A 25714-nucleotide genomic window follows, 5' to 3' on the forward strand; every position below is an offset into this window, starting at 1 on the left:
TTTGTCCATGTGGTCCACAGCCTGTGGCTTCTGGGGCAGTTAGTTCACTGACAAGTTAAACAGTGCCTTCCTTCATTTGGCAAACATGTGTTGAATGTTTATTATATGCCAGGTGCTTTCTGCTGGGTGGGACTGCTTAAGGAGCAAAGGGAAGAGGTAAGCAGGGCTCAGATGAGGCAGTATTTTGTAGCCTAAAGGCAATGGGAAGCTACTGACAAACTTTGAGCCAGGGCACAGTCCAGGTTACATTTTAGAAAGTACATTCCTGCCTCGAGTAAGGAGTGAACTGGGGAAGGGCAAGAGTGAAAGGTGAGAGGCCTGTGGCTTGGACATAGGTGCTGGTAGTGCAGGTGATGAGAAGGCAGATGAAAGAGTTATTTCGGTGGGTTGGTTATGGGGCTGAGAAAGTCAGTGGTGACGAGGACGACTCTCAGGTTTCTGGCTTGAGCAACTAGGTGGATAGGTTGCCAGCCTCAAGAGGAAAGTAGGGCTTTCTGTCCTGTGTGACTGATGAGGGAAAAAATGCAGTTATGTTCTGGAGAGACATGGAGCCTTCTCTCTCTCTGCATGGCACTTTCAGATACCTTTTCACTTGAGTCAGATGCGTCCTTCTCCATCCTTCTGGTCCCCTTCCCATCCCTGTCATGTAGATTGTGCCTCCTAGATGTACTTCAGCCCTGTCTGCATTTTTCTACTCCTGGTGCCTTAACCTGGCTTAGATCTTATTGCTTTTCACTCACATTCCTGCAGGAATTGTGTGGCTGGTTTTCCTGCTTCAGTCTCACTCCAGACTCTGCTCTGTGTGCTCTTCTCCTTTCAGCACCCTTTCTTACTTGCCCACATGCTCAGTTACTACTGGCTTTCCTAAATGGCCTCTCTGCTTCTGCCACTGCCCCCTGCAGAATATTCGCAACAGAGTATCCAGAGTGATCCTTTCTTTCTGTTTTTTTTTTTTGTTGTTGTTGTTGTTTGTTTGCTTGTTTTAAATTAAGAAGTGGTGTCTTGCTACGTTGACTAGGCTAGAGTACAATGGCTATTTTCAGGTGTGGTCATAGCGCACTACAGCCTTGAACTCCTGGGCTCAAGTGATCCTTCCAGTTCGGCCTCCTGAGTAGCTGGGACTGCAGGTTCTGCACCACCATGCCCAGCTCAGAGTCAACTTTTTTTTTTTTTTTTTTTGGAGACGGGGTCTTGCTCTGTCGCCCAGGCTGGAGCGCAGTGGGGCGATGTTGACTCACTGCAAGCTCTGCTTCCCGGGTTCATGCCATTCTCCTTCCTCAGCCTTCTGAGTAGCTGGGACTACAGGTGCCCACCACCACGCCCGGCTAATTTTTTTTTTTTTTGTATTTTTAGTAATGACGGGGTTCACCGTGTTGGCCAGGATGGTCTCGATCTCCTGCCTTGTGATCCGCCCGCCTCGGCCTCTCAAAGTGCTGGGATTACAGGTGTGAGCCACTGCGCCTGGCCTGTTTACTTAATTCTTTATATACCACAGAATTTATTCTCTTGCCTACAATCCTCTACACACCTTTTGTTCTAATTATTGTCCACAACTAGTTGTCCAAACCTCTTTCTCCTCTATGCCTTTGCATGTTGCCTCCTTCCTCATTGGTTTGACAGCTCCTGCTCATCCTTCTAGGTGAGCTCAAGTCTCATCCCTGGAGTTTTCCTAACCCCCAGTGTGAGTGAGGTGTCCCCACCTCCTCGGGAACTCTGTTGCACCCTTCATAGCACCTGCTCTGTTTACTCTTGTCTCCCCTTTAGACCATTAATTGAGAGCGGAAATTTCTAGCTTGCTTTCTCAGCATCTGTTAACAATATCTGGCTCAGGACAAATGCTTAGTAAGTAATTGTTAAATATTCCTGCCTTCACCTTGACTTTTCTAGCCACTTGACCCATTGGCTCAGCTCCCCTATCTGAAAGATGGGGAGACTATTCCTAGCTTCCTGCTTAGGGTAATTTTTTTGTGCCAGGACCTCTTTTACAGGACCAACATTCTGATACCACCCCATCTCCAGGCCCTCTGCTCTCTTCTGGATGAGGCAGTTAGCTCTGGAATCTCAGACCTCCATTACCAGGTCTGAGGCTTGGTCAGGTTAGCTGACTTTCCAAGCCTCTGAAATGAGAACTGTAATCCCTGCCTCATAAGGTTATTGTAAGGATTACATGAGTTGTTAGGAAGCAGTTATGCGGTCCCCTGGCATGCAGTAAGCATTAACGGTGGCTGTAGCGAGGATTGTGATTGTTGTCATTATCACCCTCCCTGTAACCCAAAAATGCCACCTGAGACTTTCCCTCTTTTTTGTCTTGGTGTCCAGGAAGGCCAGGAGAATGTCGAGATCCTCCCCTCTGGGGAGCGACCGCAGGCCAACCAGAAGCGAATCACCACACCATACATGACCAAGTACGAGCGAGCCCGCGTGCTGGGCACCCGAGCACTCCAGATTGCGTGAGTGATTGCCCCTTCACTGTCTTCTCCATCTGTCAGGCCACAGTAAGCTCTTGTACCACTGATCTTTCCCAGCCTGGCACCTGAAAACAGACTCTCTGCTCTCACATTCCAAAAGTGGTGCCGTCCCTGCGTACCAGGCATTGAGCTAGTCCCCTGCCCTCAGGGAGCTTGTGATCTAATAGGAGAACTAGGACATGAACATCTGAGAAGTCAAGTAACAGTATGGGAGAAAAACGATAAAAAAAAAAAACCAGAACTAGATGGTTGCCTGTCAGATTAGTGTAGCAAAAAAGGTGAATTCAGAGCCAATGTGTACCAGTGTGGTTTTTTTTTTTTTTTTTTTGAGATAGAGTCTCGCTGAGTCACCTAGGCTGGAGTGCAATGGCACAATCTCAGCTCACTGCAACCTCTGCCTCCCAGGTTCAAGTGATTCTCGTGCCTCAGCCTCCCAGGTAGCTGGAATTACAGGCATGTGCCACCATGCCTAACTAATTGTTGTGTTTTTAATAGAGACGGGGTCTCGCCATGTTGCCTAGGCTAGTCTCGAACTCCTAGCTTCAAGTGATCCACCTGCCTCTGCCTCCCAAAGTGTTGGGATTGCAGGTGAGAGCCACCGCGCCCGGCCATGTTGGTTCTTTGTTGTTTTATTTTCTGAGTCAAGATCTCAATCTGTTGCCCATGCTGGAGCACAGGGGCCTGATCATGGCCCATTGCAGCCTCAAACTCCTGGGCTCAAGCAATTTTCTTTTCTTTTTTTTTTTTTTTGACAGAGTCTTGCTCTGTCTCCCATGCTGGAGTGCACTGGCCCAATCTCAGCTCAATACAACCCCTGTCTCCCGGGTTCAAGCGATTGTCCTGCCTCAGCCTCCCGCGTAGCTGGGACTACAGGCATCCGCCACCACACCTGGCTAATTTTTGTATTTTTTCTTTTTTTTTTTTTTTTTTTTGAGATGGAGTCTCGCTCTATCACCCAGCCTGGAGTGCAGTGGCGTGATCTCTGCTCACTGCAAGTGCTGCCTCCTGGGTTCACGCCCTTCTCCTGCCTCAGCCTCCACAGTAGCTGGGACTACAGGCGCCCGCCACCACGCCCAGCTAGTTTTTTGTATTTTTAATAGAGACGGGGTTTCACCATGTTAGCCAGGATGGTCTCTTTCTCCTGACCTCATGATCCACCCGCCTCGGCCTCCCAAAGTGTTGGGATTACAGACGTGAGCCACCGTGCCCGGCTATTTTTGTATTTTTAGTAGAGACGGGGTTTCACCATATTGGCCAGGCTGGTCTCAAACTCCTGACCTTGTGATCCACCCGCCTTGGCCTCCCAAAGTGTTGGGATTACAGGCGTGAGCCACCGTGCCCGGCTGGTGCGATTTTCTTTTTTCTTTTTTTTTTTTTGAGATGGAGTCTCGCTCTGTCGCCCAAGCTGGAGTGCCGTGGCGTGATCTCGGTTCACTGCAATATCCGCCCCCTAGGATCACGCCATTCTCCTGCCTCAGCCTCCCGAGTAGCTGGGACTACAGGTGCCCACCACAACGCCTGGCTAATTTTTTTGTATTTTTAGTAGAGACGGGGTTTCACCATGTTGGTCAGGCTGGTCTCGAACTCCTGACCTCGTGATCCACCTGCCTTGGCCTCCCAAAGTGCTGGGATTACAGGCGTGAGCCACTGCGCCCAGCCTATTTATTTTTTTTTTTGAGAAGGAGTCTCACTCTGTCACCCAGGCTGGAGTGCAGTGGTGTGATCTCGGCTCACTGCATCCTCCGCCTCCCGGGTTCAAGTGATTCTCCCACCTGAGCTTCCCGGGTAGCTGGGATTACAGGCACCCGCCACCACGCCTGGCTAATTTTTGTATTTTTAGTAGGGACGGGGTTTCACCATGTTCGTTGGCCAGGCTGGTCTTGAACTCCTGATCTCAGGTGATCCTCCTGCCTCAGACTCCCAAAGTACTGGGATTACAGGCATGAGCCACCACGCCCAGCCTTTTCTTTTATTTTTTTAGAGACAGTTTGGCTCTATCACCCAGGCTGGAGTGCAGTGGTGCTATCATAGCTCACTGCAGCCTCAAAACTTCTAGGCTTAAGTGATCTTCCCACTTCAGCCTCCCAGGTAGCTAGGACTACATACAGGCTAATGCCACCACACCTGGCTAATGTCTTAATTTTTTGTAGAGACAGGGTCTCACAAAAAGACTCCTGGCTTCCAGTGATCCCCCTGCTTCAGCCTTCAAAGTGCTGGGATTACAACTAGCCACATTTCAAGTGTGTTCAGTAGCCACATGTGGCTACTGGTTACCATAAAGGATAGCACAGGGGGATAGGACATTTCTGTCATTGCAGAGCATTCTATGGGGCACACTAATATAGGCTAAAAGTGGTCCAGTAGAAAGAAGAATTCATAAGTTATTTTTAAAACAAATAGACTGCTTATTTGCAAGTTAAACAGTCTTTCAGCACTGAAGAAAGATACTGCATTAGCACTTGATAGGATGCTGAGATGATTAAAGATGTAGTCCCAGCCGGGCGCGGTGGCTCACACCTGGAATCCGAGCACTATGGGAGGCCAAGGTGGGCGGATCACCTGAGGTCAGGAGTTCGAGAGCAGCCTGGCCAACATGGTGAAACCCCGTCTCTACTAAAAATACAAAAATTAGCCGGGTGTGGTGGCATGCGCCTATAATCCCAGCTACTGGGGAGGCTGAGGCAAGAGAATCGCTTGAACCTGGGAGGCAGAGGTTGCAGTGAGCCAAGATCGCGCCACTAATCCAGCCTGGGTGACAGAGTGAGACTCTGTTACCAAAAATAATTAAAAAAAAAAAAAAAGACATAATCCCCAGTCCTCCAGGTGTTTTCTGGTGGGGGAGATAGACCTGTGCACAGGTACCCACAACCCAAGGCAGATGCGAGTGGTGCTTTATGAAAGGTACAAAGAGAGTTATTGCAGAGGTGACTGGGAAAGCCTTGTGAAGGGATTAGAATTCTAGTGGGGACAGGTAAAGAGAGTTGGTTTTGTGGGTACTTCAGGTGCCAGAAACAGCCCAAGGAAAGGTCCAGGTGGAGGCAGGCAGTTGTGGATTTGTGATGAGGGATCATAAGCAGCTTGGGGCATAAGGCTGGAGAAGATGACACTGGTCCTGTGAGTGACAAGTTCAGAAGATTAGAGTTCATTTGGTGGGCAGTGTGCAGCACTTAAAGGTTTTGAGGCCGACATCCAGCATCCAGGCCACTCATAAATCCAAGTGTCCTGTTTTTCTTTTCTTTCTTTCTTTTTTTTTTTTTTTTTTGAGATGGAGTTTTGCTCTTGTTGCCCAGGCTGGAGTGCAATGGCATGATCTTGGCTGATTGCAACCTCTGCCTCCTGGGTTCAAGGAATTCTCCAGCCTCAGCCTCCTGAGTAGCTGGGATTACAGGCACACACCACCATGCCTGGCTAATATTTTGTATTTTTAGTAGAGACGGTGTTTCACCATGTTGGTCGGGCTGGTCTCGAACTCGTGACCTCAGGTGATCCACCTGCCTTGGCCTCCCGAAGTGCTGGGATTACAGGCATGAGCCACTGTGCCCAGCCAAGTGTCCTGTTTTTCTTGGGGAGCAAAGCTTGATCCAGCTCATTCCAGTCTTTAGTGCTCTTTCCACTTAAGGGCTATGACACCATCTGGTGGCTCCTTGCCTGCTGTAAGCTCTTGTACAGCCATAATGGGACTCTGCACTTGGTAGGTGCAGATGGAGTCTCACTCTCTCACCTAGGCTGGAGTGCAGTGGTGCCATCTCGGCTCACTGCAACCTTCACCTCCTGGTTCAAGCGATTCTCGTGCCTCAGCCTCCTGAGTACCTGGGACTACAGGCATGTGCCACCACAGCCGGCTAATTTTTTGTATTTTTAGTAGAGACGGGGTTTCACCATGTTGGCCAGGCTGGTCTCAAACTCCTGACCTCAGGTGATTCGCCTGTCTCAGCTTCCCAAAGTGCTGTGATTACAGGCGTGAGCCACTGCACCTGGCCAGAACAACTGTTTCTTGGGTAGGTTTTGGATGGGGTTTCAGTCTGGTTCGTTAGCACCACCTGGTGGCTGATGATGTTGGTCACATCTACTTCTTAACTGGATGGTTGATGTGTTTCTCTGTAGAAGCCATGGTGCAAGAAAAATTAAATTACTTAAGGACACATTCTTGCACATTGCATGTGCACAATAGGTGCGGAATGAGTGAATGCCCTTGAATTATTTATATTTTGAAAGAAAGCAGGCATATGCAGATCAGGTATTTTGCCACATTCTTTAAAGCTTTATATTTTGGGAAAGTTTAAATACTTATTAAGAGAGGATATAGGGAAAGTTAAATACTTCATCTCTGCCCTTGGGAAATTTTCAGGCTTTTGGGAGTAATATAAATCGAAATATTTAGTAATAAAATTAGTAAGCTGGTAGCTCTCAGACTAGCTGATTATCAGAATCTTCTGGGCAGTTTTGCAAATGCAGGCTCTCAGGCCGCTTCACTAGAGATTCTATTCAGGGGGTCTGGGGAAGGACCCAGGAACCTGTATTTTTTAGCAGGCTCTCCTGTTAATTCTGGGTGTGTTGGTGTGAACCTGAGCTGGAATCATCAGGGGTGGCTTCCTAGAGGAGATGGGCCTAGAATTGGCATCCCTTTGCTTGGTGGTAGAGTCCCCACTGTGGGCCAAGTGTTATGCTGGGGGCTGGGCCTCCGTGGTGAATCACATGTGGTTCTGGGCCACTAGGAGCTCATGGTCTAATGTGGAAAGTTTCCAAACAAGTAGTTACAGTTCAATGAGATTGGTGCCAAGAAAAGTATATGCAAAATGAGTCCAGGTACTGAAGAGTCAGCACACGATTTCCAGGGTGGAAACATCCGAACCTCTCGCAGGTTTTTAGGGAGAGGAAGAGCTTGTAAGAGCACACAAAAGGGAAACAACATGGTGCATCTAGGGAACCAGAAATAGTTTGGTATGGCTGGAATGTGGGGTAAATACAGGAAAGTAGCACGGGACTGTGCTAGGAAGGCAAACAGGGACCAGACTGCACTCTGGCCTGATAGCCAAGGGGAGTCATGGCAGTGTTGTAAGCAGGTGAGCCCCCTGACTGCTGGCCTCAGGTGAAGGGTGGGGAGGGCTGGGCAGGAAGGGCAGGGCCTCTACTGAGGTGTTGTGTCTATAGAGAATGGAAATGACGCCGGGCACGGTGGCTTATGCCTTTTATCCCAGCAATTTGGAAGGCTGAGGCAGGTGGATTGCTTGAGCCCAGGAGTTTGAGACCAGCCTGGGCAACATGGCGAAATGTTAATTTCACCCATCTATACAAAAAATACAAAAAATTAGCATAGCTGGTGGTGTATGCCTGTAGTCCCAAGCAGGAGAATTGCTTGAGCCTGGGAGGTGGAGGTTGCAGTGAGCCAAGATCTCGCCATTGCACTCCAGTCTGGGCAATGGGAGTGAAACCTTGTCTCCAAAAAATAGAGAGAGAAAATAGAAATTGAAATGAGGTGCACTGGGCACTGAGGCAAGGCTCTGGGGTTGGAGCAGTTAGAATGGTGTGCCTTTGCACATGTCTCCCTTTCCACCAGGACATTCTGCTGTGGCCGCTGGACTCTGGAGTCTGTGATAGGCCTCTGCCAGGGAAGATCTCTGGCAGTGCCCCTACACACCACTCCCTACTGTGCCTGCCTACCTAGAAGATGACGTTTCTAGGTGGGGACCAGGATGCCGTTCCACCCTCACTGCCTGTTGGGCCCTTCTCCCTGGGTTTGCAGTTTCCCTAACACCTGTCCCTATCCCTACAGGATGTGTGCCCCTGTGATGGTGGAGCTGGAGGGGGAGACAGATCCTCTGCTCATTGCCATGAAGGAACTCAAGTAAGTCACTCAAATCATGGTTCACTTCTCCAAATCTCTGGGAGGCATCTGTTGGGCTCTCTGTTGCACCCTTTGCTCCCACTTCCCTGGCTGGAGAAGTTTATGCTTATTCCTACAGATCCTTAGGAACAGCTCACCAGGAAGTAGGAGGAAGAGAGAAGAGGAGGCAGGGAAAGTGGGAGGGCACTGATGAGACACGGACGTCTTCTGGCTGTTGGAACTTCCCTGTTCCTGCTGCAGGAGTCCTTACCAATATTCTGTCATTCTTCCCCCTCTTGTCTGATATAAAAACTTTCTTTTTCTTGTAATTGCTTTCTTACAAAGTACACTCATCAGCCCCAAGAGGCTGCTCCTAAGACTTCTCTTTGCTTGTGTTTTGCACACAATCTGTTCCTTCTGCGGCAGAGCTGGGGTCACCAGCCCTCATGTACTTGTGACTTCTCCCCTGCCACAGGGCCCGAAAGATCCCCATCATCATTCGCCGTTACCTGCCAGATGGGAGCTATGAAGACTGGGGGGTGGACGAGCTCATCATCACCGACTGAGCTGGAGTCATCTTCCTGCCCTTGCCCCATGCCCAATTTTCATTCTCACTTTATATGTGTAAATAATAAAATATTCAACTTTCCAACCCCCTTCCCCTCTGCTTATCTGCAATGTCACCACCTGTTGCTTCCCTGTTACCGCCATGCTGCGTGGAGCATGCACCTATTCCAGTGGCCCTGTGACTGTCAGCTCCTTAAGAAGCACCAGGGGCCCTTAGCCCCTTTGGATCCCCCACATCCTTCCCTCCATCTCCCTGTTCCCCAGAGCAAAGGCTGCTGCAGGGGAGACACCTCAGCTGCCTTCCAAGCAGACAGACAAGTCTTTGTGCCCAGGGAGCTGGTTGCCACGGAAACCCCCAATTTCCTTTCCAGTGGGGACTGGCTGCAGGGGCTTCTCCCTTCTCAGGAGTATCACAGAGCAGGTCTCATCAAGCCACCCATTGTTTCCTAAGGACCTGCTTCGAACCTCTTATCGTGGGCTCGGATCCCCTTTCAGGAGCAGTGCCCCAGCAGGAAGCGTGGGGGTGTGCTGATCTCCCACCCTCCCCAGGCAGAGCCCTGCTGGGCAAGTCAGCAGCTGGAGCAAGGACCGAGCACCTGCCTACCCCTGCCCCCATGGCTCTGTCCCCACTCCTCCTCAGGACTCTGCCCACACGCTGTCCTCTGTGGCCCACCTCTTTGGTGTGCCACACCCATGCCTTCTTCCTAGCCTCTATAACATATCCTTTCCCTCCTATTTGGGGCTGGTGATCCCCTGAGGCCTTGGGGAGATGGTGCTGGGGTGGTGGTGCTCCTGGGTTCCAGGTGTTACATTAAGTCAGAGCTGGAGCTCCCCCTTCCTCTGCCTGAGGTTCTAATGGGTCCTCTTCCTTTCTCCACCCTGCTTACCCAACCTGACGTAAGACCAGTCACACTGGCTCCTCCCTCCTAGAGGGGGTCAGGGGGAGGGTGTATATTGACATGAACAGGGATAGAGGGTAAACTGGCTCCCTGAATATGCCAGCCTTCACCTCCATTCCACTGCCAGCTCCCCTTCCAAGAGGAGGAGCTGGGCTTCCCTAACCTCTGCAGGAGGCAGGGCCTCCAGGCCTGGGTGCAGCCTGGCCCTGGGATGGGGTGTGGGGAGTGAATGGTGAGGATCTGCATTGGTGGGAGGGGTGTCTGCTGCCCTGGAGAAGGGTTAATTCAGGGAGCAGTGGACTTCACACCCCCATCCACCCTCCTCCAAGCCTGTGGAATCCTTTAATCAAGTTGGGTGCTGAAATTTCAGCTCTGAAATGCCGCCTTTGTGCTGGCATCCAGGCAGCCGCCCCAGAGTGCGGGGGTCACTTTCTCGGCCCCATTTCTCTAAATGGTCTCTTTGTTCCCTGCTGGGCTGCTCAGTATCAGATGTGATTAAAGGGAGATGGGGTTTGGGCTGGGGAGGAGGGGAATTGGGGGTTAACCCTTAGGGGATAGAGTGCAAGGGAAATGGGACAGAAGGGGTGTTTTTCCTCCTGTCTTCCTCTTCCCATTCTCCTCTTTTGGGGAGTCCCCTGCTATTCAGCTGTCTGGGCCTGGCTTTTGACTTCTCTTGAATAAAATGTCCCGGTCACCACTATTGGTTCTGTTTTCTTAGGGTTTGGGCATAGTCTCTTGAGTCATTTCCAGAAACACCTGACCCTTTTTTAACAAGTGGAGCTCCTGCCTTCCTGAGGCCTGTGCACACTTGGAACCTTTGGTCTAAGGGATGCACACAACCCAGGTCTTCTGACTTCCTTGGGGTCATTTCCCCTCCTTCCACATCCTCAGTGATTTCCCACTCAATCTCATGAGATGTGGGGTCTTGGAGGTGATAGTGTCATCTTCTGGATGTGCCCCCTGCTCCCCACCGTGCCAGCTCCATATCCCTCATCCCACTGCGAGCAGGAGTAGTGAACAGACCACAAATGGACAAAAGTCCTGCCTTTCAATGAAGGGGAAGGGGTGGGTTGTAAAGATTATAAACACATAAGGTTAGTACTGATTGATCCATGACAAAATTCTAGAATAGGTCCCTCCATGTTTAAAAGTGCTTATATAATAAAGAGGAGATCGGGCGCTAGCATAGGGTGTCTAAGAACCAATATTGCCAAATAAGTGTTTTTTTCGATGGTTACTGGTCCAGTAGGTTGAGGGAATGCCAGAGATCAGTGAATCTTGATTTTGACAAGGCATCGGTAGTCTCCATGCCACTGTGACAGAGAAGTGTGTGCTTCATGGTGATGTAATTAGACAGTTTTAGAACTGATTAGACAGCCTCAAGAGTGGAGATAATAGCTGGGCGTGGTGGCTCACACCTGTAATCCCAGCACTTTGGGAGGCTGAGGTGGGCGGATCACGAGGTCAGGAGATCAAGACCATCCTGGCTAACATAGTGAAACCCCGTCTGTACTAAAAAATACAAAAAATTAGCCGGGTGTGGTGGCGGGCGCCTGTAATCCCAGCTACTCGGGAGGGTGAGGCGGGAGAATGGCGTGAACCCGGGAGGCAGAGCTTGCAGTGAGCCGAGATCCTGCTACTGCACTCCAGCCTGGGCGACAGAGAGAGACTCTGTCTCAAAAAAAGAGTGGAGATAAGAGGCCAGGTGCGGTGGCTCACGCCTGTAATCCCAGCACTTTAGGAGGCCGAGGCAAGTGGATCATGAGGTCAGGAGATTGAGACCATCCTGGACAACATGGTGAAACCCCATCTCTACTTAAAAAAAAAAAAAAAAAATTAGCTGGGCGTGGTGGTGCATGCCTGTAGTCCCAGCTACTCAGGAGGCTGAGGCAGGGGAAGCACTTGAACCCAGGAGACAGAAGTTGCAGGGAGCCAAGATTGCAACATTGCACTCCAGCCTGGCAACAGAGCAAGACTCCATCTAAAAAAAAAAAAAAAAAGAGTGGAGAGAATAGGACTGACAGTGGAGAGAGGCGTTTAGTGCTGTACACAGGTGTCCCTCTTCATTTCTACCTTTATTAGTGACTTGAATGAGGCTATTCAAGTTTGCAGATACATAAAGCTCTAAAGGAGAGCTAAGTTCTAAAAAGTTTAATACAGGTGGGGAAATGGGTCAAACCCAACAAGGTGAGATCTGTTAAAGATCAGTGTAAAGTCCTGCTTTTATCTAAAACAAAACAAAAACAGCATACATACAATTTGGATATGACTTTGCAATGGATATTGTCTAAAAGATCGGGGTTTCGGTTACCATCCAGCTTCACGGGAACCAGCAGTTTTGGGGAGGTTGCTTGAAGAGCTTCCATGATGCAGGTCCTAGATGGAGGGATTTTGGCCACCCTGGGGACTGGGCTACTTCTTGGTGCCCTGCCTCTCCCCTGGTCCTGACTAGGGGCTGGAGACCACAGATGGAAGGAAGGAAGCTGAGGATGCCCAGTCTGGAGCAGTGGAAGATGCATTGCTCCAGATACAAAGCAGAAGTAGGGGCTGCAAACCACAGGCAGGTGGAGGGGATGATGGTTAAAAATGCAAGCCTTGGAGTCAGAGCTGGGTTCAGATTCTGGCACCAGCACTTCTTAGCATCAACCTCGCAAACTTCAGTTTCCCCATCTGGAAAATTGAGATAACGATCGGACCTACCCCTTCCCTGGCCTGAATGACATAAAACCCTTGGTGGAGCACTTAGTAAATGGCAGCTGGATATAAGCTGTTATGAGCTGGGTATGAGGAAGAACTTCCAACCATCGGAGTTGTTCATCAGTGGAGCAAGATGGCAAAGAGTCCTTGGAGTTGTGTGCTTGTGAGGTGGAGTGGTCCTGGCCTCTGGGTGCAGTTTGGACTTCTGCTGAGGAAAGAGCTCTTAGGGAGTAGGCGCTTAAGGAGTAGACTGTCTGACATCCTTGGTCTAGACTTGGACAGGGGCACCTGCTGTGAAGGCTTGGCTAGATCCTGGCGTGGGCTGCTGTGTGTGTGCTGAGGGAGGTGGCAAGTGGGGGGATGCAGCAACACAGGGCCTATCCACACATCCTGAAGGACAGGCCTCTGACTGCAGGCAGCACGGTGTCACCCTCAGCCCACCTCCTCCTCTTCAGATACCTGTCTCTTGAATTCTTTGCAAACTCCCCTCTGCTGAGTGCTGGGTGAGCAGAGGGGCTGCTTGCAAGGCAGTGAGTTCTAGCTGAGCCAGTTAAGAGTGAGTGGCCCCCCTGCAGTGTGGGGCACAGCCGGGCTGGGGAGAAGTTCCCATCTGAGGCTTCAGTCCCTGAGCTCAGATGGACCCCACTGGGATGCCAGCTGTCCTAACACTCTCCATTGTTCCCACTTTCTTAGCAGGGAGAGAGACAGAAAGAGAGAGAGGAGAGTGGGAGGGGGGAGAGAGAGAGAAAGAAAGGAGAGGGGGAGGGGGGAGAGAGAGAGAAAGAGAGGAGAGAAGGGAGGGGGGAGAGAGAGGAGGGGGGGAAGAGAGAGGAGGGGGGAGGGGAAGGGGGTGGGGAAAGAGGGAGGGAGGTGGGAGAGAGAGACCTTTGATGATCTGTCCTTTGCATTCTACTCCTAGCTACTTCCAGAAAGCATTTGAGGAAGCACCAGTACAGGGATAAGAGATGAAGAGACAGGCCAGGTCAGGCTCACCAAGCAGGTAACCGGAACCTTTAATTTTATTATGTGGAATGCTTAATGCAGAGTTAATAGGGGCTAGAGTGGCTAGGAGAGGGGACTACTGAGATAAATAACAGGAGACAGTAATGAGTTACATGTGGATCTGGGGGGCTGCAGAACAGGAAAATAGGGGCAGATATAGCTACATACTTTATTCAAATACCACTGGGAGGCAAGGGGTAAGAGGCAAGGGCAGAATGTACAGGTCAGGATTCTAGTGTCTTCAGCCTGCTGATAGCAACCTGGGTGCTGGGCCCTGTGTCTCCTGGAGCCAAGGGTTAGGGCCTGAGCAGCTGTCACTCTCTGGGAAGCCCAGGAGTGGGGCTGACTGAGCAGGGGCCATAGAGCCTAGTTAGGGAAGAGGGAGCTGGCAAGGAGCCCAGGGAGGGAGGCTCTGTGAATTGTCTCTGATTCCTTTCCTGGAGCCCCTGCCTCGTCACCTCCTGGGATGCGTCTCAAGGTCATGGAGGTTGTAGTGGAGGAGGACTGGGGGCTGTTTCTCAGACAAAGAATGAGGTTATTGGCACAGAATTGGATCAGGGGGCCTCTGTGCCAACTCCTTCCTGCCTTCAGAAAGGGAGGGGGCATTGAAGGGATGAGAACTCCACTAAGTCCCTCGAACCCCCCACTCCCCAGTGAGGCTCCTCAAAGCTACTCTCAGCCCCTGAGTGGGAGACACGGCCAGCTCCGGGCACAGTCTCTGGGTGGCCTAGCCCTTAGGCACTGTGGCATAGGTGGCATGGGCATGTCAGACCCTCACTATCTGTGAGAGAGAAAACAGGAGTCATAGGAGTGGTAAGGCCTCCGATGCCACCAACCCTGGTGCTTCCCCTCCCCGAGGAGGGTGAGCAGGCCCTTCTCAGGTCCTGGGATAGAGGGTCATTCCTGGGGGAAGGTGCAGCCCCTCATCTTTCAGTGTGGGTGCAACAGTCAACCTCCTTCTCCTCTGTCCAGCCTGTTCTCCTGGGGCTTTGCTGCTGGAGCCTGGATGGGGCAGGTGGGTCATCAGGGCAGTGAGCCAGACAGAAAGCCCCCCGACCTGTCAGCCTCTTCAGCCTCCTCAGCCTCCTCCACTGCCACCACCAGGCCTGAGGTGGGCAAGGAACAGGGCACACAGGCTGGGGGCAGGGGCTGGGCGGGGGGTGGTGGCGACAGGGCCCCCTTTAGGGCCGGGACAGCGTCGTATATACTGGCTGCTCCCAGTGTGTGGGGCTGTGGGACTGGGGCCCTGAGGGGCTGGGGTCAGAGATGGCCGTGTAGAGGGGCCGCTGCGAGGGCCCCATATAGGAGAAGGCCGAGTAGAGGCCAGAGGCCTGGCCCGAGTGGCCGTAATAGGGTCCTGAGGGCTGATGGTCAGAGTAGTCAAACTGGGGGCGGGAGATGGAGGGGAAGGCTGAGCCATAGTGGGGCAGGCTGAGGGAGGTGTAGGCGATCTGTGAGGTGGATGGCTGGTCGGTGTAGTGTGGGGGCCCCTGGGGCCCCGCGGTCTCTGTCTTCACCTGGGCTTTGGCATCCACACCAGGTGGTGAGACCGTGGGCAGAGCCACGCCTGGTGGCTTGGAGATCCAGGCGGAGTGTCCACTGGCCACGGCCAGGGCGCTGCCCAGCCCATAGCCGGCTGCTGAGTAGCTGCCCACGTGGCCTGGGTGCCCATTGGGCGGCAGGTACTGGTCCAACTCAGCCACATCAAAGGTCTCCATGTTGGACATTACCTCGTGGCTGATCTCACCAATGTCCACGTTGCCGAAGTCGATGTGAGGCTTCCCGCCCTCCCCCATGGAGCGCCCGTCCCGCTTCGGGTCTGCCTTGCCCGACTGCAGCTCTGTCTTCGGGGTGGTTGGAGGGGTGGGTGGGCCATGGCTCTGGCCTGGGTAGAAGGGAGACAGAGAGAGAGAGCGCAAGGGGGAAGCAGGTTAGAGGCAGGTGGGCGCACGTGAACTTCCATGGTTCACCTTCAGGCAGCGGGTGCCTCTGGGAAAACCTTGTAAGTTCACATTTTGGCAGCATGAGTCAGGGTTTGTTTTTTTTTTTTTTTTTTTGAGACGGAGTTTCACTCTTGTTGCCCAGACTGGAGTGCAGTGGCGCCATCTCGGCTCACTGCAACCTCTGCCTCCTGGGTTCAAATGATTCTCCTGCCTCAGCCTCCTGAGTAGCTGGAATTGCAAGCGCCCACCACAATGCCCAGCTAATTTGTGTATTTTTAGTAGAGACGGGGTTTCACCATGTTGGCCAGGGTTGTCTTGAACTGCTGACCTCAGGTCATCCACCTGCCTCGGCCTCCCAAAGTGCTGGGATTACCAGCATGAGCCACTGCGCTCATGCTGTTTAATACTGGTGTCTTAGATTGATCTCTAGTTGTTTATGAAATTCTCAAATCTTAGGGATGGGTCCTGGGGAGGCCTGCCTCATTCTGAAAAAACCTTTCCTGTGGAAAGTTCTTCCTCTCATCAGCTTCTCTGCTGTCCAGGTGGTCTGGCCTGGCCTTTGCGCTCTGCCAGCCCCACTTCCACACCCATGCCGACTGTCTTCCTTGCTGAGCCTCGCTCGCCCAGGCTCCTGAGTGCTCTGTTTCACCTTTGCTGGTTGCCTGGGCCTGCTCCCTGTCCTGGCCTCGTGTTGTGTCCTTTCCAACCCTTCCCTCCTCCTGAGCCCACCCTGCTTCCCAGCCCACTGGCAGGCCCTTAGCCCCGTCATACGCTGGCCTGTGTTGCCCTGTTGTTCTTTGAGCTGCCTTCCTCCATGGGAGGGCACTTAGAAAACTGGTCCTTGTTCCTTTGTCTGTTCACTTTCTTATTCACATATTAATTTAGCAAACTCTTAGGGAGCATTACAAAACGCCAGGTGCTGTGCCAGGTGCTGGGGATACTGATGTAAATAAAATGGATCCCTGTTCCCAAAAGCTCATAGTCTAGTCATAGATCCATAGATCCACATGCACCCAGAGTTGGAAGTGCTGTGGTGACAATATGCAAGGACTTGGGAGACCAGAGGAGGAGTCTACCCGCTGCCTCAGGGATTTGGGGAAGGTCTCATCGGGGAAGGATGTCTGAGTGGGGTGGGGCCTTGAAGGGTGAGAAAAAGTCTGTGTCCAGTTTCATTCTGAGGTGGTTGCTCTGTATGTGGTCCAGGGTCTCCTGATGTGTGTGTGTGTGTCCCTGAATCTTTGAAGGTGAAGAGTATGTACACGTGTGTGGGAGGGATGACTGCCTGGCATCCCAATGGAGACAGAACATGTCCATGGTCTTAAGAGACTAGGAGCTCCCCAAGGACAGGCCTGTGCCTCCTTCATCAGACCAGAGGCAGCGCCAAGTCCTGCATTGGCCAAGGGCTCTGTACTTCAAGAGACCTGCCTAGGCTTTTGAATCCTGGTTCTGTGTCTGGACAAATCCCCAGTCTTCTCTTAACCAGTTTCCTTATCAGTAAAATAGAGATTATACCAAGCAGCCCAGGCATTGCCTCTTTCTGGAAGCCTTCCTTGACAAGAGTCTGGTGGGCAGTGGGGTGTTCTTGGAGACCTGACTGGATGGGATAGACGGCCGTGCCACTTCTGGATCTCACACAGACTTCTTGTGCACTTGTTTCTATATATATATATATACTATATATTTAGTAAGAGATAGGAGGCTGGGCGTGCTGGGTCATGCCTGTAATCCCAGCACTTTGGGAGGCTGAGGTCAGGAATTCGAGACCAGCCTGGCCAACATGGTGAAAAACCATCTCTACTAAAAATACAATAATTAGCTGGGTGTGGTGGCGTGCATCTGTAATCCCAGCTACTTAGGAGGCTGAGGCACAGGAATCGCTTAAACCCAGGAGGCAGAGGTTGCAGTGAACCAAGATGGCACTGCTGCACTGCAGCCTGGGCAACAGAGCAAGACTCCATCTCAAAAAAAAACAAAAACAAAAAAAAGACAGAGCCTTACTACATTGCCCATGCTGGTCTCAAACTCATGGGCTCAGGTGATCCTCCCACCTCAGCCTCCTGTGTAGCTGGGACTGCAGGCACATTCCACCATGCCTAGCTTTGTTTCTTCCTGTACTTAATTCACTCATTTTCATCCCTGCTCCTCTCTCTAGACTATGGGCCCCTGAGGCCAGGGACTGTAGGCTTCTCTGGTTAGTACCCCTGGTGTCCACTCCAGTGTTAGACACAAAGTAGGACTCAGAGCGTGTCCTCTGAAGGCAGAGCTCTGCTCACTGAGCACTTCCCATGTGGCAGACCTGTGTGTGTCACTTTCTGTACATTAGGAACACAGGCAAGGCAGCTGTGGTGCCAAGCAGATGCCCTGGAGCCAAACTGGGGAAGTTCCTGTCTGTTTCTCATCAGTAAAATGAGAGTAACTTGCCACAGCTGAGATCTGAGCCCAGGCAGTTTGGGTACCTCATCACATTGTTTGCAATGATTGAGTTAGTATACATAAGGCAACTAGCACCTAGCACAGTGCCTGGAACAGAGTAGGTGCTCAATTAAGGTTAGCTGTTATTATCATTAATGAAAATTAAACAAGATAGCTTATGTCTGGCCCATCCATTGCCAGACACGGTATCACATGCCATGTCTCCTCTGTCAGAATGGCTGGTGGGATTTGGGAGGCCGAGGCGGGCAGATTGCCTGAGCTCAGGAGTTTGAGACTGGGCCTGGGCAATATAGTGAAACCCTGTCTCTGCTAAAATACACAAAATGAGCCAGACGTGGTGGTGTGCACCTGTAGTCCCAGCTACTTGGGAGGCTGAGACAGGAGAATTGCTTGAACCCGGGAGGAAGAGGTTGCAGTGCACCGAGATCATGCCACTGCAGCCTAGCCTGGGCGACAGAGTGAGACTCTGTCTCCAGAAAAAAAAAAAAGAATGGCTGGTGGGAAAGAGGCAGTGATTTCCTCTCCTCCATTTGCTCTTCCATTTCTCAAAACCATCCTGTCTTCTCCCCCTTTCCTTGTAACTGCCCCAGCCACCTCTCACTCCATGACCTCCACAGAGTCTTTTTTTTTTTTCTTTTTCTTTGAGACAGAGTCTCGCTCTGTCGCCCAGGCTGGAGTGCAGTGGCGCAATCCCGGCTCACTGCAAGCTCCGCCTCCTGGGTTCACGCCATCCTCCTGCCTCAGCCTCCTGAGTAGCTGGGACTACAGGTGCTCGCCATCACGCCCAGCTAATGTTTTTGTATTTTTAGTAGAGACGGGGTTTCACTGTGTTAGCCAGGATGGTCTCGATCTCCTGACCTCGTGATCTGCCCTCCTCGGCCTCCCAAAGTGCTGGGATTACAGGCGTGAGCCACCACACCCGGCGGCCTCCACAGTCTTTAACTGGCCCTCTTTGCCCAGTAGGATCAGCCCCGGCCAGAGCCATCTCACCCAGCCACTTCCCCTGGCACCGGAACCCCCATGGAGCTCCCTCTGGGCCCCTGCAGCTCTGCTGGGGCAACTGCACAGCCTGGCACACTCTCCCTAGAGTCCAGGGTCTCATTGCCATCCAGCCATCTCCTCTCTCCACTGACTGGCCTTGCCCCACCCTCAGCTCTGTCATCAGCACTCACCTGAGGGGTGCTCGGGGTTCCCATCTGACATGGGGGAGCCCTCTCCTGGGTGCCGGTGGTCCAAGTGGGCGCTCTTGTAGTGGGCCTGGATGGCGGCAGTCCCACCTTGCTCGGCCTCCCCACCGGGGCACTCCGCCTCGCCCTGGGCGGCCTTCCCGTTCTTCCGCCGCCTGGGCTGGTACTTGTAGTCCGGGTGGTCTTTCTTGTGCTGCATACGGAGCCGCTCAGCCTCCTCGATGAAGGGGCGCTTGTCACTTTCGTTCAGCAGCCTGGGGTGTGGTGGGAGGCGGAGAGGACAGCAGAGGGGCTGGCGTGAATGCCAGAGCACTCCAGGTTGGCCTCCCTCTGAGTGTCCATCTTGGAAGATGTGAGGCCCTGGGATGGGGCACCCAGAGGACAGGACCCGGGGTGGGGGCTGTGCCCTATGATTTGTGGACTGAGAGATGTGAGGCCCAAGGAATAACAGCCTCAGAGGGCTGCCCCCAAATCTTTCATGGGCTGGAGGGTGAGAGAGGGGTCAGCCCGCTGCTCCTGGCAGCCCCTGAGGAGGAGTTAGAAGTAGGAGTAGAGGTTTCAAGGGGCAGATGCCAGTTCAAGGAAAGGAAAAACTTTCTCATCATCAAAGCTGTCTGCAAGTAGAATTGGCTACTTCATTGGGGGTGAGCTCCCTGGGACTGAGGGTGGGCAATAGAAGCAGCATGGCTGGGGGAGAACTCAGTCTCTGCTACTTACTAGCTGTGTGTGTGACCTTGAGCAAATTACTTCTCTGAGCCTGAGTTTCTTCACCTATAAAAGGATGATAACATTGGCTTAACTTGGGTGTGGGATTGGCCAGAATAATGGATGTGAGATGCCTTGCACCAGGGCCTGGGAAGCGGGCTGAGCACCTTGAGAAAGAGGTGCTTTTCTTTTTTTTTTTTTTTCTGTGAGGGAATCTCACTCTGTCACCCACGCTGGAGTTCAGTGGTATGATCTCAGCTCACTGCAACCTCTGCCTCCCAGGTTCAAGTGATTCTTGTGCCTCAGCCTCCCAAGTAGCTGGGATTACAGGCATGAGCCATTGTGCCCAGCCCAAGAGGTACTTTTCTATTTTTAATTTTTTATTTATTTAGAGACAGAGTCTCACTCTGTCGCCCAGGCTGGAGTGCCGTGATGCGGTCTCAGCTCACTGCAATCTCGGCTTCCTGAGTTCAAGCGATTCTCCTGCCTCAGCCTCCCGGGTAGCTGGGACTACAGGCACGCACCACCATGCCCGGCTAATTTTTGTATTTTTAGTAGAGACGAGGTTTCACCATGTTGGCCAGGCTGGTCTCCAACTCCTGACCTCAGGTGATCCACCCGCCTTGGCCTCCCAAAGTGCTGAGATTATAGGCATGAGCCACCGTGCCCGGCCCCAAGAGGTGCTTTTCTAAGGCTGCTTGTGGGGGTGGTTGGACAGGAGGATCTAGGGTTGGTCTCTTAACTCTGGGTCCTGATTGTGTGAATTCCAGTGTGGTGGGACTGAGGGGGCAGATGTGGCTCCTCTTTACCATGGGTCTGGGTGGGGGGTACTGCCTCCTGTGGGGGATCCTATATCCTTGTCCAGAAAATAGCAGAGAGTAGAGGAAGCTAGCCTCTCCTCAGACCCTGGAACAGTCCCTGAAACCAACACATGGAGAGAAGAAGCCCTGAAGCCAGCGCCCTTGCCACCGACTCCAGCCTCAGGCCAGGGTTGGAGGGTGGAGGGCATTTAGGGTTTGGCTGCCCCAGGGTGCGGAGGGCAGGATGGGGTACCTTACAGAGGGGGTCGAGGGGAATGTCCAGATTCTAGAATCCCAGACCTTGGTACTGAGAATCCATGAGTCTTTGTGGGAGCAGCCTTGTCTGTCAGTCCAGAGGGCTTGTCTCTTCAGCTGCCCCACCCCTCACACCCCAGTGAGTGCCCTCTTCCCCCAGTCAGCAGAAGGCCGAGCCCTCCCTCCCCAGGCTGGGCGGGGGTGGTCATGCCAGGCACCTCCTAGCCGGCAGCAGCATTCCTCTGCGGCTTAGCCTCCCTGTCTACTCCCCCCACCCCGGCCCTGAGCCCAGCCCTAGCCCCAGCTTTCTCAGAGGGTCCCTCCAGCCGAGACTCTGTCAGAGTCAGTGTACACACTTAGGACAAAGATGCTGGAGCAGGGCCTTGAGAGTCAGGGAGTGGGATGTGGGCCTCCTCTCTGATGGCTGGGACCAGGGGAGGGGGTGGAGCAGGCCTTGAGGGTGTGACTGGGGAGAACCCACAGAGGAGAGAGCTGCTCCGCCAGCAGTGGACCCCAGCAGAGGGGCTTCTGGATGGCTGGGGACATGGGACACAGAGCTCACTCTTTTACCTATCCTTCCCTTGCCCCCTGCCCAGCTGGCAGCCAGCATCAGCAAGAAAGTGACAGGGGCCAGAAGAGAGAGAGGATCCCAACATCGGATTCCACTGCTACCTCCTAAGCTAGTTCCCAGCATTAGCCTAACCCTGACAGAAATCTAAGCCCGGGGCCACTGCCATCCCCGACCCCAGCTCCCTCCTCCACCAGCTGTGCCGGACAGCTGATTCCACCTCCACCCCAACCCCAAACCCAGCCTGCCCACCATGTAAACCCAATCTCCAGCACCAGTCCCCACTCAACATTACCAGCCCCAAACCCCCAACGTCGCCTCCAGCTCTAACTCCAAACCCAGTCCTCATTTGCACCTTCCTGTCAGCCCTCTTTCTCCCTGGTCTCCCAGGTTTGGAATGGGGGCAAGAAGAGGTAGGCTGATTCCTCACCCAAACTGGAAACCCCAACCGGGGACCTCCCACAGTGGGGCACTGATTGCTGCTACATGTGTCCTGCTAGGCCAGGGGCATAAGAAGACTACTTGGGGAAGGGGCCTGTGGCACTGGGAACAGAGGCTGGGTGACCCCCACCACACAGGAGGGACTCTTGCCTGTGTCCGCCTTTCCAGTTTCTTGGCTCTGGTTCTTTCCAGGCAGATCAGCCAACCCACAGGCACCACCCTGTGATCAGCCTCTACTAGCCCCTCCCCAGATGGGCATCAAAGGTTAGAATGACTGTTGGGGCTCACATGGCCCCTTAGGACCTGGGCTCCAGTGTGTCTGATCCCACACTCCCTTGGGGCACTCCACACAGTCTGTGTGTATCTTTCTCTTTTTGGTTTTAAGACACCTGTTTTCCAGCTCTGCCCACCTAACCACCCCCCTTCTTGACATCCCGGGAGTCACAGCTTGGGGAGGTTTCAGGAGAAGCCCCTGGAGCAATTGGCCAGCCCAGCCCAAATCCAAATGTCTCTCAGGACCCCCCTCCAGGGTCCAGGGAGCCACCCTCTGTTGGCATTGCCTTTGATCCTTGCCATGGTTCTGGCCCTGTCCTCCCATTGGGATTGGGTCCTCAGCAAGTAGTGCCAGTTTTCCTGACTGCCACACCTCAGGCTGGCCCCTGTGCACACAGCTTGAGTGATGGCCAAGAATAAGTCCTCCTGAAGGGAGTCCAAGCCCAGGGTTCTGGGCTGGGGGAACCTGGGCACAGGGACAATGGAGGAGCCAATCTTAAACCCTTGGCAATGGGAGATGGAGGGAAAATGAGGTCCGTCCTTGCTTTGACTCTCGTTGGGCTTGTACTGTGGTCTTCTCATGGTCCCCAGAGTCTGCCCTGTCTGTATGTCTCTCCTGGTTGTCTGTTTCTCACTTGCTCTTTGTCCCCTGGCACTAAAGATACTGGCCTGGGCCAAGCCCCACCCAGATCTGGATGGACCTTGGGTGGAGGAGCTAGCTGTGACCTCTGCTCTTGGGCAGAACTGGGCTGTCTGGGTCCACACAGCGGGCTGGTCGCTGAGCCCTGGGCCTGCCCTGGGTGAGCAGGGCACTGAGGGCTGAGAAGGGGCAGGGGAAGGGGCACCAGGTCTTCAGCAAACACATGGCAAGAACAGGCCAGGGGTCGGGATGTGAATCTTTTGGTCTCTTGGAGATCCTCCTGCACCTTCTACCACTCTAAGCCTCTAGACCCAATCTCTACCCAACTGTGGCTGGCAAGGGGGAGGGCAGCGGAAGAGAGCCGGGCTCCTCTGACAAAGCCCTAATTTTCTGGAACCCAGATGCCCCTCACTCTTGTTCTCATCTTCTTGCTTCCCCCCAACCTCCTGACCACTCCTCAAAGTGTAGGTGATCCACCACTGTCACCAGGGTCAGGGGAAGTCCTCTGGACAGAGAGTATGGGAGTCCTGGGTTCTGGCCCTGGCTCTGCTACCAACTTCTATGTGACCTTTGTGATTCCTTTGCCTTTCGGGGCCTGTCTCTTGGCCAGTCTAGCGAGAATCAGGTGACTGCTACCGGCTCACATCTCCTGGAGTCCCTGGTCTCTTTCAGAGCTGCTCTGGCACTCCCGGGTGGGAGTGGGGGACTGTCTTGTTCCACACATCCCCAGGAGGCCTGGCTGAACCCCAGACCTGAGTTGAGGGTGGGAGAATTGCTCCCTGCGGGGGATGTTTTTCCTAGAGGTGTGGGCTGGTCCCAGGGAACCTGGGACGCTGAGGGCCCCTGGGCAGGAAGGGGGCCAAGGTTTCCTTCTGGCCAGAGTGCTCAGCTCCAGCTCTGGGGCAGTGGGGAAGAGGTTGCTCAACGTTGGGGTGGGGCCCTGGCAGGGAAGATGGCGCCGAACTGGGAGAGGGAGGAAAGAGATCAGCTTGGTGACTCTGGGGCAGGGCAGGAGGGGGAGCCCCTTACTGTGTGTCCTCTCCCTAGGAGGGTGAGGAAGCCCCCAACTCAAAGGAGGGTGGCGTCAGAAAGTCCCAGGGAAGAGCCCTAGGATAGGATGAGATCCTGCAGCAGCAGATTTGTCCCGCAGTTCTTCATCCCTCACTCTTCCAAAGACTCTCATCTGAATTCCCTGTTTTCTTTAAACCTCCCGAGTTCTCCATCTGACTGCCTCAGTTTCCCTGAATCTCCAGCCAACCCTTTGGTTCTTTCCAAGCGTTTCCCTCGTATCCTCCTGACCACAGCAGCTGGTGGCATAGTGTGCGTATCTGTGGGCAGGAGTTAGTGAAGGCCTCCTTCCCTCCCTCCAAAGCCCCAGGCCCCACGGTCTGCCACCCGCAAAATTCCAACCACGAGGGGGCGCCTTCCTGCCCGCCGCCCCGTAGGGAGACCCGGCCTAGGCCGCTGGAGTTCCGAGTTCCAGGGTCCTTGTGATGGAAGGGCGGGCGCGGCCCCCACACCTGGTCTTCCAGCCCTCTCCAAGGAGGACTGCCAGACAGTCCCGCTCTGAGGTGCAGGAGGCCGGGCCGCCTCGGCTACCCTGAATCCACCCGAAGCTAGAGGGCCCGAGCCCGGGGGGCGGTCGGGTGCTCACCTCCAGAGCTTGCCCAGCGTCTTGCTGAGCTCAGCGTTGTGCAGGTGCGGGTACTGGTCCGCGAGCTTCCTGCGCGCTGCCTGAGCCCACACCATGAAGGCGTTCATGGGCCGCTTGACGTGCGGCTTGCTTTTGCTGGCGCCGTTGACGCGCACGGGCATGGGCACCAGCGTCCAGTCGTAGCCGCTGAGCACCTGGCTGACGGCCTCGCGGATGCACACGGGGAACTTGTCATCGTCCGCCTCGCCGTCCTGCTGCTCCTTCTTGACCTTGCCCAGCTCGCCTGGCCCCGGGCTGGCTCGCAGGCCTGATCCGCCGCCGCTGCCGTCGGGCCCTAGCGAGGGCGCGCTCCCCGGGGACAGGCAGCGGGGCTCCTCCGAGCCCACGGGGCTCAGCTCCACCTCCGATAGGTCCTGCTCCTCCGCCATGTCGCCCCCGGCCGCCGCCGCCGCCGCCTCGGCCGCCTCCCCCGGGCCAGCCGCCGGGGTCCTCGCAAAGAGTCCAACGCCCACCTGAATGGAAGGAGGGCGCGATGGAGCGGCCGCGCGCGCAGCCCCGAGGGCGGCCCGAGACACGACGTGGGCACAGCCCCGAGGTGGCGGCCCTTCCTGCTCCAGCTAAACCCATCTGGCCCCTGGGGCCCACGCACATGCCAGACTCTAGGTGGGTGCGTCCCGCCTCTGCGTCTTCCCACCACCTGGTCCCAACCGTCTCTTGGTGTGGGTGGCTTTTTTTTTAGCCTCCTTTTTTGGGTGGAGGTTTGTTGATGATAAGAAAGAAAAAAACGGAGCCTTTATTTTGCTCTAATCACGGCCCCTGGAATTTCCCACCTTTTCTCTCACCTTTCCTTCTTCCCTCAGCCTGCCCCAACGGGGTTTAGAGGAGAGCCAGGTTGGGGGCAAGGGCGGGGTGTCGCCTCTCTCCACCTCACAGCAGGGTCCCAGGCCTGGGCGGGCCAGGGAGGAGCAGGCTGCGCACTCACCTCCTCGGACCTCTCCTCCAGTCTGGGGCTCGTCCTTAGGAAGTGGAAAACCGTGTCCCAAGGTGTGCGGTCCAGCTCGGGGCTGGGAGGTGACGCTGGTGGGCTGGGAAGGAGGGGCGGGGGGCCCTGAGCCTCAGGCCACGGCCTCGTTAGGACGGAGCCTGAATCCTTACCACCAACCACCCTGGCCGGACAGCCCGAGACTGACTGAGCGACTGAGCCGCTGCGGAGGGCTGGGGAAGGAAGGAGGGGGAGAGGGGGGAGGGGAGAGGAGGGAGGGAAGGGCAGAAGGTGGAGCCTCCAGGCTTTCCTTCATCCCCAACACTCAGGGCTCCTCCACCCGGAGCCCAGGCCCCCCCACCCAGCTCCCTGCCCT

The 25714-nt window shown here is 54.0% G+C and overlaps 2 protein-coding genes across 5 annotated transcripts in view; one reads left to right on the forward strand and one right to left on the reverse strand.

Annotated features, from left to right (window-relative positions):
• POLR2F (RNA polymerase II, I and III subunit F) overlaps positions 1-25714 on the forward strand; it is an 86109-nt gene that overhangs the window by 3374 nt on the left and 57021 nt on the right. Inside the window, exons 3-5 of one of the 4 annotated variants that reach the window (XM_016939157.4) lie at positions 2320-2450; positions 8242-8313; positions 13375-13455. In XM_016939157.4, the coding sequence (XP_016794646.1) occupies positions 2320-2450; positions 8242-8313; positions 13375-13417 (246 nt within the window). In that variant the 3' untranslated portion in view covers positions 13418-13455. Of the gene's footprint in view, positions 1-2319; positions 2451-8241; positions 8314-8431; positions 8945-13374; positions 13456-25714 lie in introns of those variants that run through there. The other 3 variants (XM_009438372.5, XM_515126.7, XM_009438374.5) reach the window with 3 other exon arrangements.
• On the reverse strand, positions 13457-25471 carry SOX10 (SRY-box transcription factor 10). The gene is made up of 4 exons (XM_016939155.4): positions 25339-25471; positions 24357-24868; positions 19006-19274; positions 13457-15342 (listed from the first exon to the last, which is right to left on the reverse strand). The coding sequence occupies exons 2-4, from the start codon at positions 24782-24784 to the stop codon at positions 14639-14641; spliced, it is 1401 nt and encodes a 466-aa protein (XP_016794644.1). The 5' UTR covers positions 24785-24868; positions 25339-25471; the 3' UTR covers positions 13457-14638.

The sequence above is a fragment of the Pan troglodytes genome, chromosome 23 (genome assembly GCF_028858775.2).
Source record: "Pan troglodytes isolate AG18354 chromosome 23, NHGRI_mPanTro3-v2.0_pri, whole genome shotgun sequence".
Classification (NCBI taxonomy): domain Eukaryota; kingdom Metazoa; phylum Chordata; class Mammalia; order Primates; family Hominidae; genus Pan; species Pan troglodytes.

Coding starts and splice junctions, on each gene's coding strand:
- SOX10 (XM_016939155.4), bottom strand. CDS start 24,784: ATGGCGGAGGAGCAGGACCTATCGGAGGTGGAGCTGAGCCCCGTGGGC. Junction 19,275..24,356: donor ACGCTGGGCAAGCTCTGGAG/GTGAGCACCCGA, acceptor ACCACACCCCAG/GCTGCTGAACGAAAGTGACA. Junction 15,343..19,005: donor GAACCCCGAGCACCCCTCAG/GTGAGTGCTGAT, acceptor CCTTCTACCCAG/GCCAGAGCCATGGCCCACCC.